This window comes from Rhinopithecus bieti, unplaced genomic scaffold (genome assembly GCF_001698545.2).
Source record: "Rhinopithecus bieti isolate Rb0 unplaced genomic scaffold, ASM169854v2 scaffold_41274, whole genome shotgun sequence".
Classification (NCBI taxonomy): Eukaryota; Metazoa; Chordata; class Mammalia; order Primates; family Cercopithecidae; genus Rhinopithecus; species Rhinopithecus bieti.
The window spans coordinates 274,485-286,970 of NW_016816882.1; the positions used below are offsets into that span (position 1 = coordinate 274,485).

General features: G+C 38.5%; 1 protein-coding gene across 10 annotated transcripts in view; it reads left to right on the plus strand.

Annotated features, from left to right (window-relative positions):
• Positions 1 to 12,486, plus strand: part of PKP4 (plakophilin 4) — a 236,480-nt gene that overhangs the window by 173,300 nt on the left and 50,694 nt on the right. For 7 of the 10 annotated variants that reach the window (XM_017855440.1, XM_017855445.1, XM_017855447.1 and 4 more), the window contains 3 exons: positions 2,459 to 2,590; positions 2,700 to 2,890; positions 6,342 to 6,891. In XM_017855440.1, the coding sequence (XP_017710929.1) occupies positions 2,459 to 2,590; positions 2,700 to 2,890; positions 6,342 to 6,891 (873 nt within the window). The remainder of the gene's footprint in view (positions 1 to 2,458; positions 2,591 to 2,699; positions 2,891 to 6,341; positions 6,892 to 12,486) is intronic. The other 3 variants (XM_017855444.1, XM_017855443.1, XM_017855446.1) reach the window with 1 other exon arrangement.

Sequence of the window (12,486 nt, forward strand, 5' to 3'; positions counted from 1 at the left end):
TTTTTTTAAGCTCTGAATAGCTTTCTTTAAAAAGTAGGTGGGCAGCTTACATAAAATTCTAATGGTTTTGGTTTCCATGGTGAAAAATGTTGAGACCCTGACACTACATGCCACCTAGTGTTTCTAAACCAAAAGCTTTAAAATATTAGTGTCCCAGATTTTACCTTACATTTAACTAACGCTGAGAACTATCTTTTCTTTTCCAAGAACATCTTTTTCTTTTCCAAGACAGTACATTTTTCCATGTATGTGAAGCCTTGAGGCTACCAGTGGTACTTTTTATCTGTAGTTTGTTGCTAGTTCATATTTGCTTTCCCAGGGTTCCGTTCCTGATGGAACAAAGGTTGACTGCTGCATAGCTCTGATTTCAGGCCAGCACCTGTGCAGCTATTCCCAGCTATTCCAATTCCTTAGCATTTTACTTAATCCTTAGCAAAACTCCTTTGAGAATTACTGTATAAGAATGTTTAGAACTCTGGAAACTCATGATAGAAGCTGTACAAATGAAGCAGAGCACTTTATGGTATTGTCAGCCTGACGGTGACTCAGCTCATGTTTCAACGTATACCAGGGAAACCATATACAATCTTTAATCTTTGCTGAAATTCCAAACTTAAGCAATCAGAACTGTCAGAGAATTCTACCACATAGAAGCATTCTGTCAAATAATGTAGCAGGAGGCAGGTCGTTAAAAACCTATACTAAGAATGTCAGCTAATCTTTCCAGAGGCTAGGAAACAAAATCTTGAACTGAATCTGACATCAAATTAAAGGTTTAGAATGCACTGGGATTTCCCACTACTCCCTTAAACCTTGTATTCACCTTCTAGAGCAGCTTAATCAGCAGTCCCTAAAAATTTTACTTTGCTTTATATAGCCAAACTTCATTGAACACAGTAAGGTAAAGCCACAGTGCAATGCCAGGCATGAGTCAGCACTCAGTAAAAGGAAGCTGCTGTTGTTACTAGGAGTTTGCTTGTTCAACAAATATTTACTGAGCACCTACTGAGTACTCTGCACCATCCTAGACACTGAGGATATAACAAACCAGATAAAAGTCTGTCTGCCCTTGTGCAGCTTATATTCTAGTGGAGAGAGATGGTGGTAAGTGCGATACAGAAAGGGAAAGCTGGCCTCCTGTGGTAAATGGATGCTACTTAGATGTTACTTCCTTTAGGAAAATTTTCCTAAGCTCCATTCCCCCAGACACACACACACGCGCACACACCCCATATCTTCTCTCATAACTGCATAGGGCCTGGCGTGTAATAGTACCCAGAGGGAGAAAGGGAAGGAGGAAAGGAGGTAGACATTTAAATCTTTAGGATTGTATGTTAAACTCAGAATGTAAGAACTTAATTAAAATCTTTGAAGTGAGAGTGAAGCAGCATTTCTGAAAAAAAGTTTGTTAATATAAGGGTTAAATGCGAAGAAGAAATGGCTTGTATTGAAGTCCATCAGAAAATGGGAAAATATATTTTGAAGATATTAGAGAAAGACGGACATATGGGAATTGAACTGGGAAGAGCCAGCATGATCTATACCACCTAAGTTTACAGCATAAAAAACAGAAGTTTGAACGGGGTTTGTTTTTTTCAAGTTGAAGATGGCAAATGGTACTGTTAAAGGAGATGATGGAAGAGATGGGTTTGGCTGGAAGAAACAATGATTAGGTTAGACTTGCCTGTATTCCTTTAAAAAAGACTAAAGGAATAAAATAAGCAGATGAACAGGAAAGTTTTCATTGCTTGGCAATTCTAAAACTTTGTATAGAGTTCCTTTGACTGTAGGTGACATGAAATATAACATAAAATGTGCTCTACCTTCAGAGGCTTCATCACCAAGCTCAATAATATGAATGTTGTGTAATTTTTCATTTTTAATTGTTCATAAGATGGAGGACCCTTCTTAAAATACTTGGTCTCCATTCTCAGTCTTTTAATCCCTTGGAGGAAGGTGTCTNTCTAAAACTTTGTATAGAGTTCCTTTGACTGTAGGTGACATGAAATATAACATAAAATGTGCTCTACCTTCAGAGGCTTCATCACCAAGCTCAATAATATGAATGTTGTGTAATTTTCATTTTAATTGTTCATAAGATGGAGGACCCTTCTTAAAATACTTGGTCTCCATTCTCAGTCTTTTAATCCCTTGGAGGAAGGTGTCTGAGAGGTCAGTTTTCCAAGGGGAACAGGGTCAGTTTTCAGATTTTGACTTAATATTGAGACTTATAATCACAACAAACAATGTTTATGAAATTCAGCAAAATATATTAATGAAGTATAAGTTTATGGAGCACATTCATATAGTTAAGAGTCAAATGTGCTGTATAATCTGAAAATACAGCCTTGTATTAGTATATAGATTCTAAGATGCTATTGACAAATATTTGAACCTTTTTTAGCAAGTTTTTATGTAATATTATTATGTTTAGCTGTTTAAACTTTTCTTCTTACAGATGTGCCAAATACTGGTATAAGCAAACCTAGAGTTTCTGACGCTGTCCATCCCAACAACTATCTCATCAGGACAGAGCCAGAACAAGGAACCCTCTATTCACCAGAACAGACATCTCTTCATGAAAGTGAGGGTCTGTTGTGTTATCTTTTAAGTATTGGATTTGCTTTTAAGATTTTATTCTTGAAAGCGAGTGTCAGAAGTGTGTATAATAAAGATATTTCTTGGTTTCATTCTTACAGGATCATTGGGTAACTCAAGAAGTTCAACACAAATGAATTCTTATTCTGACAGCGGATACCAGGAAGCAGGGAGTTTCCACAACAGCCAGAACGTGAGCAAGGCAGACAACAGACAGCAGCATTCATTCATAGGATCAACTAACAACCATGTGGTGAGGAATTCAAGAGCTGAAGGACAAACACTGGTTCAGGTAAGCTGAACACATCAAGATCTCTGCAAAGAAATACCCTGAGGCCGGGCGCAGTGGCTCACGCCTGTAATCCCAGCATTTTGGGAGGCCGAGGTGGGTGGATCACCTGAGGTCAGGAGTTCAAGACCAGTCTGACCAACATGGTGAAACCCCATCTCTACTAAAATACAAAATGAGCCGGGCGTGGTGGCGGGCGCCTGTAATCTCAGCTACTCGGGAGGCTGAGGCAGGAGAATCACTTGAGCCCGGGAGGCGGAGGTTGCAGTGAGCCGAGATCGCACCACTGCACTCCAGCCTGGGTGACAGAGCGAGACTCCGTCTCAAAACAAAAAAAGAAAAAAAAAAGAAATACCCTCCTAGTTGAAGATCTGTTATAGGTATTTCTGATTAGAAATCAATATGTACAATTTTTGTAGAATGGATAAAATAGTAAAATAATTTTATTCTATTTGAGATACAATGTTAAATGTATTTGTTTCTATGAGTTAGCTCCCACTGATGAATTCTGATTAGTTCCTGGACACAGTAGAGTAATTCTTCTGGAAACAACAAGTTTGGCATGAGGAGAAGAGTCTAAGGGGAATGTAAGAGGGTTGGATGGAATGTTTTGGTCCCTGAGGGGTTATGAGTTCCTAAAAATACTAGGGCTAAAATATGCTCTAAACAGCTCCGGAGGGCAGAGTGCTATTCCCACACCTGCATAAAATGGGATTTGCCCATTCTAACCAAAGACTATTATCATCATCACTGGAGTTATTCTCTAAAAGTACTTTTCTTTTCTTTTACTAGAATAGAGATATTACTGCTTAAAGAAAGGTATTGTATAGAAACATATCCATTCTGTTAAGTGAGGGTTCTCTAACTTGATAGCAAAAAATATATATTGCATGTGTTTTTCTAAAAACTCTTTAGCTCCTTTCTCATTACCACTGTATTCACATCAGTCCACCAACATGTCCCAGGATTCAGAGAGGCAATAGGAGTCCTGCATTGTGGTAACCAGTGAGGATAACTATCTGTGCCAGGACCCCAAAACCCCAGTGCTTGCTTTGGAGCTGAAAAGTAGCAAGATAATCAAATAAGTTAGGAGGACACTGTGCTTCTTCTACTGCAATACAGGAAGCTCTACAGGTACACAGCAATGGGTCACAGTTCCCAGTGCCCACAGAGATACATAATACAACTTTGTCACTTTTGCTGAGCAATTCAAGAGAAATTTCAAAGTCATTTAAAACATGTTTGTATTAAACACAAATATAGCACATGAATTTTTCAAGCTAAAATGGGAAATCTTGTGCATGTGGCAAGCGACTGCAGGCTGCACCCCCGGTCCTCAGATTATACATTTACTCATTTGCTGTTGGGGATGCTTTGGTGGAAAAATTTGAGAAGCTCTGGACTAAATGCTGATGGAGTTCATCTACTTAGGTGAATTTCTATGTCAGCGGGTCTGAAATCACACTTTTCAAAAGCAGTGTATCTATATAAATTTTATTGCCCTTAGTAGTGGTCATGTAAACACTCTTTTCTTTAAGAGTAAGTTGATTTTCTCACTAGAGCTAAAGAATTGTTTGCAAGGGGGCATCTGAGACTTAATTTGCATGTAGTCTAGGCAACACATTTCCTAGTTGTCTGGCCCAACTATCACTTCATTTTGGTAGTTGCAAGTCATGTGGGATTCTCTTTGCATTTTGTTAGCACTATTACCACCCAATCATGCTTTTGTTTTTCTTAATTAATAGAGACAAGGTCTCACTCTGTCACCCAGGCTGGAGTGCAGTATGGCACAATCATAGCTCACTATAGTCTCAATTCCCTGGGCTCAAGCAATCTTTCTGACTCAGCCTCCTGGAGTAGCTAAGACTGCAGGCACATGCCACCATGCCCAGCTAATTTGTTTGTTTTTTGTGGAGGCTGGGCCTCACTATGTTGCCCTGGCTGGTGTTGAACTCCTGGCCTCAAGCAGTCCTCCCTCCTCAGTCTCCCAATGTGTTGGGATTATAGGTGTCAGCCACCACACCCAACCCCAATCATGCTTGTTAACTTTCTAGCTATCTACTGATTTTTAAACCCCATCTTCTTTGCCTTGTTATTTGTTTACCATCCTCTTTCCTCCCCATGTCTTCTCCACTGCTTATTGCCTTCCCAAAATTGTTGAACTTGAGCACACGGTGAGGTCTCACTGCAAGTGTTTCAGCCAGCCCAGTTGCATTTGATGCCTGGAGGCAGAGCAGACATCCTTGTATGACCTCTAAGGGTATACAAGCCCTTATCTGATCCCCACTTCTTTCCTTACCTCCCGAACTAAAAGTGGTTGTGGGTTGTCGTCCTAAAAGTGATGACAGCTAGACTCTGGCAACCACTAAGGAGCTAACAGAGCAGCCTGGTCCTGAGCTTCTAACCTGGAGCCCTAATGTCTGTTTTTATTTCTCAGTTGGCTCTCCTTTTTCCCATACCTGTTCCCCTTGGGCCCCTTCTCCAGCCCAGCCATTCCTTTTTTTTATTGCACAGCATCAAAAACAGTGTCCAGCACCTGCTGTAATTGCAGGAATCAACAGATTCATAGTAGGATCAGCCATGGCAGAAATGTTCATTTTCCAACGTAGTCTTTTCCAGCTGGCTAGGCCAAGAACCCAGCAGAGGCTTTGACCATTCCTCCTGCTGGAATAGATTTTGGGGTGCCTTTTTTTTTTTTTTTTTACATCTCTTTAAATCCACCAACTAAAGCTAAGAACTCATAGATCGGAAGAGGTAAAAAGAAATGGGTAAAGTGAGGAGAAGCTATGCTTGATCTAAAGGAATCAACAAATTTGCCTAGAGCACCTGTGTAGCCAAGCTGTTCCCCGAAGTAAATTCACAGTGGAGAGTGCCAGACCCACACTTGATCCAAATGTTCATTTATTCCACAATGAAAGAACATGTTCCTTTTGTTAATGGGACCAACCCATAAAGAAAACTAATGATAAATATTCCACTAACTACATTTAGACTGATATATTCAAATTATATTCAAATTTTTGTTTTACATAAATGCATTGCCTTGGCCAAACTTTGTCTCACAGGGAATGAAGTAAGTACATTGTTCCAGTGCCCCTTCACGCTCATGAATTACTTGTAACACTTAGAATAAAACATTTTATGTGCTGTGAAAAACGCATGGGCAATAGTTAAAATGTAAAGATAAAAGGAGTATTAAATGTCTTCAGATCTCTTTTACGGGTTAATTTTAGCATTTGGTTTAAACCACCAAAAAAAAAAAAATGTAAAACAACTGAAGCACCATGAGGAAAAATTAATGTCTGGCTCAAAGCGTAAAGAGGAAAAGAAACTTAGACGCCTAAAATAAATAGTGGACTCACGTTCTGTAGTGAGTTATGTGTATTTCTTTTGTAATGGCAATGAACACAAAACCCTGGATAAACCCATTCTCTTTTTTCCCCCCTTTCATCAGCCATCAGTAGCCAATCGGGCCATGAGAAGAGTTAGTTCAGTTCCATCTAGAGCACAGTCTCCTTCTTATGTTATCAGCACAGGCGTGTCTCCTTCAAGGGGGTCACTGAGAACTTCTCTGGGTAGTGGATTTGGCTCTCCGTCAGTGACCGACCCCCGACCTCTGAACCCCAGTGCATATTCCTCCACCACATTACCTGCTGTGCGGGCAGCCTCTCCGTACTCACAGAGACCCGCCTCCCCAACAGCTATACGGCGGATTGGGTCAGTCACCTCCCGGCAGACCTCCAATCCCAACGGACCAACCCCTCAATACCAAACCACCGCCAGAGTGGGGTCCCCACTGACCCTGACGGATGCACAGACTCGAGTAGCTTCCCCATCCCAAGGCCAGGTGGGGTCGTCATCCCCCAAACGCTCAGGGATGACCGCCGTACCACAGCATCTGGGACCTTCACTGCAAAGGACTGTTCATGACATGGAGCAATTCGGACAGCAGCAGTATGACATTTATGAGAGGATGGTTCCACCCAGGCCAGACAGCCTGACAGGTGCGTACAAGGTGACAGTGCTACATAAAACCCAGTGAGGAAATCTGTGTAACTAAAGCTGAAACAAAGAATGAAAAGGTGGAAAGGGCTCATTCATGTTTTTCATCTCAAAATTTAAACTACGAAGTTAAGGTTAACTTGTCTTTCAGGCTCTGTAATTCTTAATACATGAAATTATATACATTTATATCAATAGAATCATTTTGCAATGGATACAACTCTTTTGTAATATTTCCCCCTCAAAATATTAGGGTTTAAAATGTACATTTTTTTTGCATTTCAGAAGTATTAGTTGGAATTCTAAGCAGTTGACTTTTTTTTAATGAAATATTTTTTACCAGCCAGGCCTACCCCTAAACATACCCTAAAGTTATGTTAAAAGGTGGTATCAGAATATCTGTTTAAATGTTTAAATTTTTTCTTTAGAAATACTTCGGTAGTATAGACTAGAATATGAATTTTATCGCCTACTTGACTTTGGCATTTTAATGGCAAATGCACAAAGCGCTTAAAAATTACCTTTACATGCCACTCCTATTAAAGCAGTACGACACCGGATCCTTAATACAGCTGTTCCAACTTCAGGGTTTTTCATGAAGGGTTTCCCACATGATGTAAAGATTTGGTTATTTTAAATAAAATGCAATTTAACTGTAGTGTTTTAAATTATATTTTAAAAGTAACATATACCGAATGGTAAAAATTAAAACTATACTGGAAAATATTGAAATGAGTGAAAGCCTTTTACCCTCACCCAGTCCCATCACGGTTGATGTGACTTTCAGAATGTTTCTTTGCATTTACAGATACACACAATCTATGCAAATCTGCACACACATTGTGTTTTCTACTGATGGAATTCTGTCATATAAATCTCCTATACTTTGCTCTTTTCACTTACTGTGTCTTAAGAGCTCTACCTCATTCTTAATAGATGCATGGGACTCATTTTTTATAGATATATCAATTTATTTGTCATTTTCCTACTAATGGACATTTAGGTTGTTTGTTATGTTTAGCTATTAGAGATGATGTAGTATAGTATACATTGTTCTTCCTGCATATTTCACATAAGTACTAGGGTAACTGGGATCCAGTAGAATTGCTGCATCAGAATATGTGTGTATTTTTACTTTGAGAGATATTAATTAGAATTGCCTTCTAAGAAGGTTACACACGGATTTATATTTCTGCCAGTAGTTTGAGTGCCTGTTTCTCTATACCTTGTCTACACTGCACTAGCACTGCATATTCCAAGTTTTTCATCTTTGCCAATCTGATAGGTAAAAAGCTGTACCTCATTTTTTTAAAGGGCTTTTATTGAGTTATGACTGAGGTTGAAGATTTCATATGTTCATCAACAGCTTTATTTCATTTTGTTAAACTACAAGTTCAAGTCTTTTGTCTATTTTATAATTTGTGAAAGCTTTTTTTTACTAGAGATAAGTTAGCGCCTCATAATATGCTTCTCAAGTATTTTTTCCATTTTGTCACTTGTCTTTTTGTTTCATTTTAGTTTTAATTTACAAAACTGTTTAACATTTTACATAGTAAAATTAGTATCTTTTATGGCTTCTAGGAAAGTTTAAGCCTTTTGAGATTTTTCTGATTGAATAATTTTGCCTGGAGAATTTATATTGAACTTGATTTTTGAGCTCAAAGAAATTCTTAGTGGAGAAACCACCTCTTATTCACTCATCCATCCAAGAAGTATGTTTGGCTTAGATATTTTCTGCAATGCCTCTGAAAAGTATGCAGCAAAATGATGTAGGAATCATTTTTGAAATTCTACCTCCCAAGGAAATCTTAGAAAATAAATAGTTCTGAGGACTTCCATATTCTCCCTGTGTGTATAGAACAGCTATGCAGAAATTCCTGCTTGTAAGAGAGTAAAGAGAAGACTGGAGGAAGGAAGACAGCATATAAATTATTGTCTCCATGTTTAACCCTAAGAGGGCTCATTTCCTCTGGTTTAAACAGTCCGTTTCTCTGACAGTGCAGGTAAAATTAAACTTTGTGTTTTGGGGAGAAATAAATATAATGTCTATTTTTTAGGCCTAGACTCTCAGTGATTTTTTTCTAGAAATACTGCAGTGTTCTCAAGAAGCAAAGTGTTCTTAATTTCAAAGGATTAATAGCCTACTAATTGATAAGCCTAAAGCAATGTTTTGTACTAAATTCAGGGACTTGGGTATTTGGTGATCATAATTTAAATGATGACACAAACTTACTTTCTACTACAGACATATATATATATATATGCTCTAATATGCTCATTTCAGAATAATCATAGCATGTCAAGAAAACTTTAGAGGAGATAAAGAATCGATCTTTGAAAGATAAATTTATGTTTATTTCTAATGCCATAAATATAAAGATTTTGAATCACATGGAATCACTATAATACTAGCTAAACTAATATGTTTGTGGAATTGTAAATAGAAGGTATTGTTGGATAAATAATGCAGTGGCATATCAGTGTTTTCCATTATTTGGAAGGGGAAGTAATGTTATTAAAAATTAATCTGTGGGAATACCTATGAAATTTTGTTTATTTATATATATATTGTTTTGAGACAGAGTCTCACTCTGTCACCAGGCTGGAGTACAGTGGCTTGCTCTTGGCTCACTGCAACTTCCACCCCCCCAGGTCAAGTGATTCTCCTGCCTCATCCTCCAGAGTAGCTGGGGCTAAAGGCACACGCCACTACACCCACCTAATTTTTGTATTTTTAGTAGAGACGGGGTTTCACCATGTTGGCCAGGATGGTCTCAATCTCTTGACCTCGTGATCTCCCCGCCTTGGCCTCCCAAAATGCTGGGATTACAGACGTGAGCCACCACACCCAGCCCTGAAAAAATTATTTCTAATGCTAATTATAGAACATAATTATTTGAATTCCAGTTTCAATAATAGTAAGTTATAGTGAGCTCTCTATACATATTCATTTTACTTAATCTACAGAGGCTATTTACTGTAATTTTTTTAAATGCTAATCTATAAGACTGTGTACATGTGTTTTTAAACACATGAGCGGGTAAACAAAAATAGTAGTAGACATTATTGTGTTATTTAGAAGGATTCTTAATATCAAGAAAGTGCTGCATCCCACTAAAGTTCTAAGTCTTTTATTTCCCATTATAGTCTTATCACATAATAGTAATTCCAATTTACTAATGATCCTATAGTGAGTGAACATCTGCCAGTTACTTTTTATATTTCTAAATGCAAAGAGCTCATTTTGTTACCTTTCTCATGAAATCATAGTCAGTGTTTACAAAACCTTTCAGATTGCATGGATTCCAGTGAAGAATCCAGCCAGATACTTAGAGAATGAGAATATAACATTGTAATGGAGATGCAGAATGCTTTGTCTTATTTCACATCCCAGTGCAGTGGTGGGAGCACGAGGACTCAACCAATGTCAGAAGCATCCAGTCCCCGGCTTGGCTCTGTCCAAGTGTCAGTGATCCTCAGTGTCTTGCACTGAGTCGTGAGTGTCTGTGGCTCTGTTGGGTGTTACAACAGCACCTCATAATGATAAGATTATTGAGCACTAGGTACATTAACCTTTCTGCTTTATGTCACTGTTAGCAAAAACTGTGCACTTTTGTCTAAGGTATTCGTGGGCTCCATAAAGAAAGAGCTTAGACTATGCTAAAAATAAGAAGAAGAAGAAGAAAAAAAAGAAGAAGAAGAAATTGGCCAGTGACTAAAAAGCTGAAATTCTCAAAAGGGAATTTTGCAATAGCAATCATAGTGTCATCTTTGAAGTTGTTTTCCATGGCCCCCTTCTTGGTGGGCTTACCTTCCTCTTTAACCTGGTGTTTGTGGAGGGCTCTGTGGAGTTCAGACTTTTCCTGACCACATGCCATTGCTCCATGAGGGATAGCTGTGTCCAGTATTGGATGTATAATGACAGAGCACTGACGTGTGCTTTCCACCCAGCTCGGCAAGGAAGTAGCTCTCCAGTGGGGGCGAATCACATTTCCTTTGGGACTCTGTTTCCTCGGTTTTGAAATGAGGTTTGGCTGGATAATCTCCCAGTTATAAGATTGTATAAACCTATGGTCTTCATTATAGCAAGAGGGGAACCAGTAGCTAAAACCCACATTGATTCGTTTAGTTTCTTTCGGTGTCACATTGCTGTCCAGGGTAGGTAATAATCATTCACTTTAGAAGCTTTATGCATGCATTAACTTTCTTGCCTCTCCTCACTAAGCAACATATAATTAGCACGCATATTCAGGCCTATTTGCTTTTAGTTGTGATTTGATTAACTGAACTAACAGGATGGGAACCATCTTTTTTTTTTTTTTTTTTTTTTTGAGACGGAGTCTCATGTCTCGCTCTGTCACCCAGGCTGTAGTGCAGTGGCACGATCTTGGCTCACTGCAACCTCCCCTTCCCAGGTTCAAGCAATTCTCTGCCCAGCCTCAGCTGGGATTACAGGCGCCTGCCACCATGCCTGGCTAATTTTTGTATTTTTAGTAGAATTGGGGTTTCGCCACCTCTGCCAGGCTTGTTACTCCTGACCTCGAGATCTGCCCGCCTCTGCCTCCCAAAGTGCTGGAATTACAGGCATGAGCCACCGTGCCCGGCCAGTCTTACCTTTTTATAATTACTTATTTTGTTAATGATTTGCCATTTTTTTAAAAAGCAAATATATACTGACTGGCTTCAGATATGTTTGTGCTTTCTCTTATGTTTGGGATATACCCTTAATTGATATTTTTACAAGTGACAGACTCTACTTACTAATAATGCAAGTCACTTCTGAGCATCATAATATAGAAAATATTCATTCAGTCTTTTAAGAAAATGAAATGTTTGGGTTTGAAGTATACCTTTTATCATGAGTCCCATGTGTAAACATTAGTTATTAGCAGTTTGAATCAAAATATTTAAAATGATTTAATGTTCATGTACTACTAACTTTATGTTTTTTCTTTATACTAGAAAGAAGGTAAACAAGAATCTGGTATGTGAGTTCTTATAAAAACAACAGTTTTGGGGTTTGATTTTTTTTTAAAGAAAGAAAAAACATAATGATAAATAGTATTTTATAATAATATTAGTTCACTGATAATATTACAAAACTTATGGCACAAAATTTCCAGTGTTTTCTGTAAAATTATATGTGAGTTAATAGACATTTCAAAACAGCTTTTAAACATCAACCTTTACCAAGTACATAATGTAGGCATTCTGTTAGATGTTGGGATTCAAAGAGGTGTGAGATGGTGGGCCTTGCACGCAGAGAGAAGCTGATTGTCCACTAAATGAGACTGGCAGGTCCGCAGGGTAGGAAGAGAGCAGCATGAACCACTGCTCGTATAAAGCTCTTAAAGTGAAAATGATATAATAATAGGTCATTCTCTGTTTGATCACCATCATAAAATAGCTTATTGAAGGATGAATCTCAGTGTATCAAATCATTTAATTTTTTGTTATTTTTCTTAGAAAACCTACTTTCATCTTGCTGCCAAGAGAAAGTGTTTTGTTTGTTTGTTTTTGAGATGGAGTCTCGCTCTGTCGCCCAGGCTGGAGTGCAGTGATGGATCTCGGCTCACTGCAAGCTCCGCCTCCCAGGT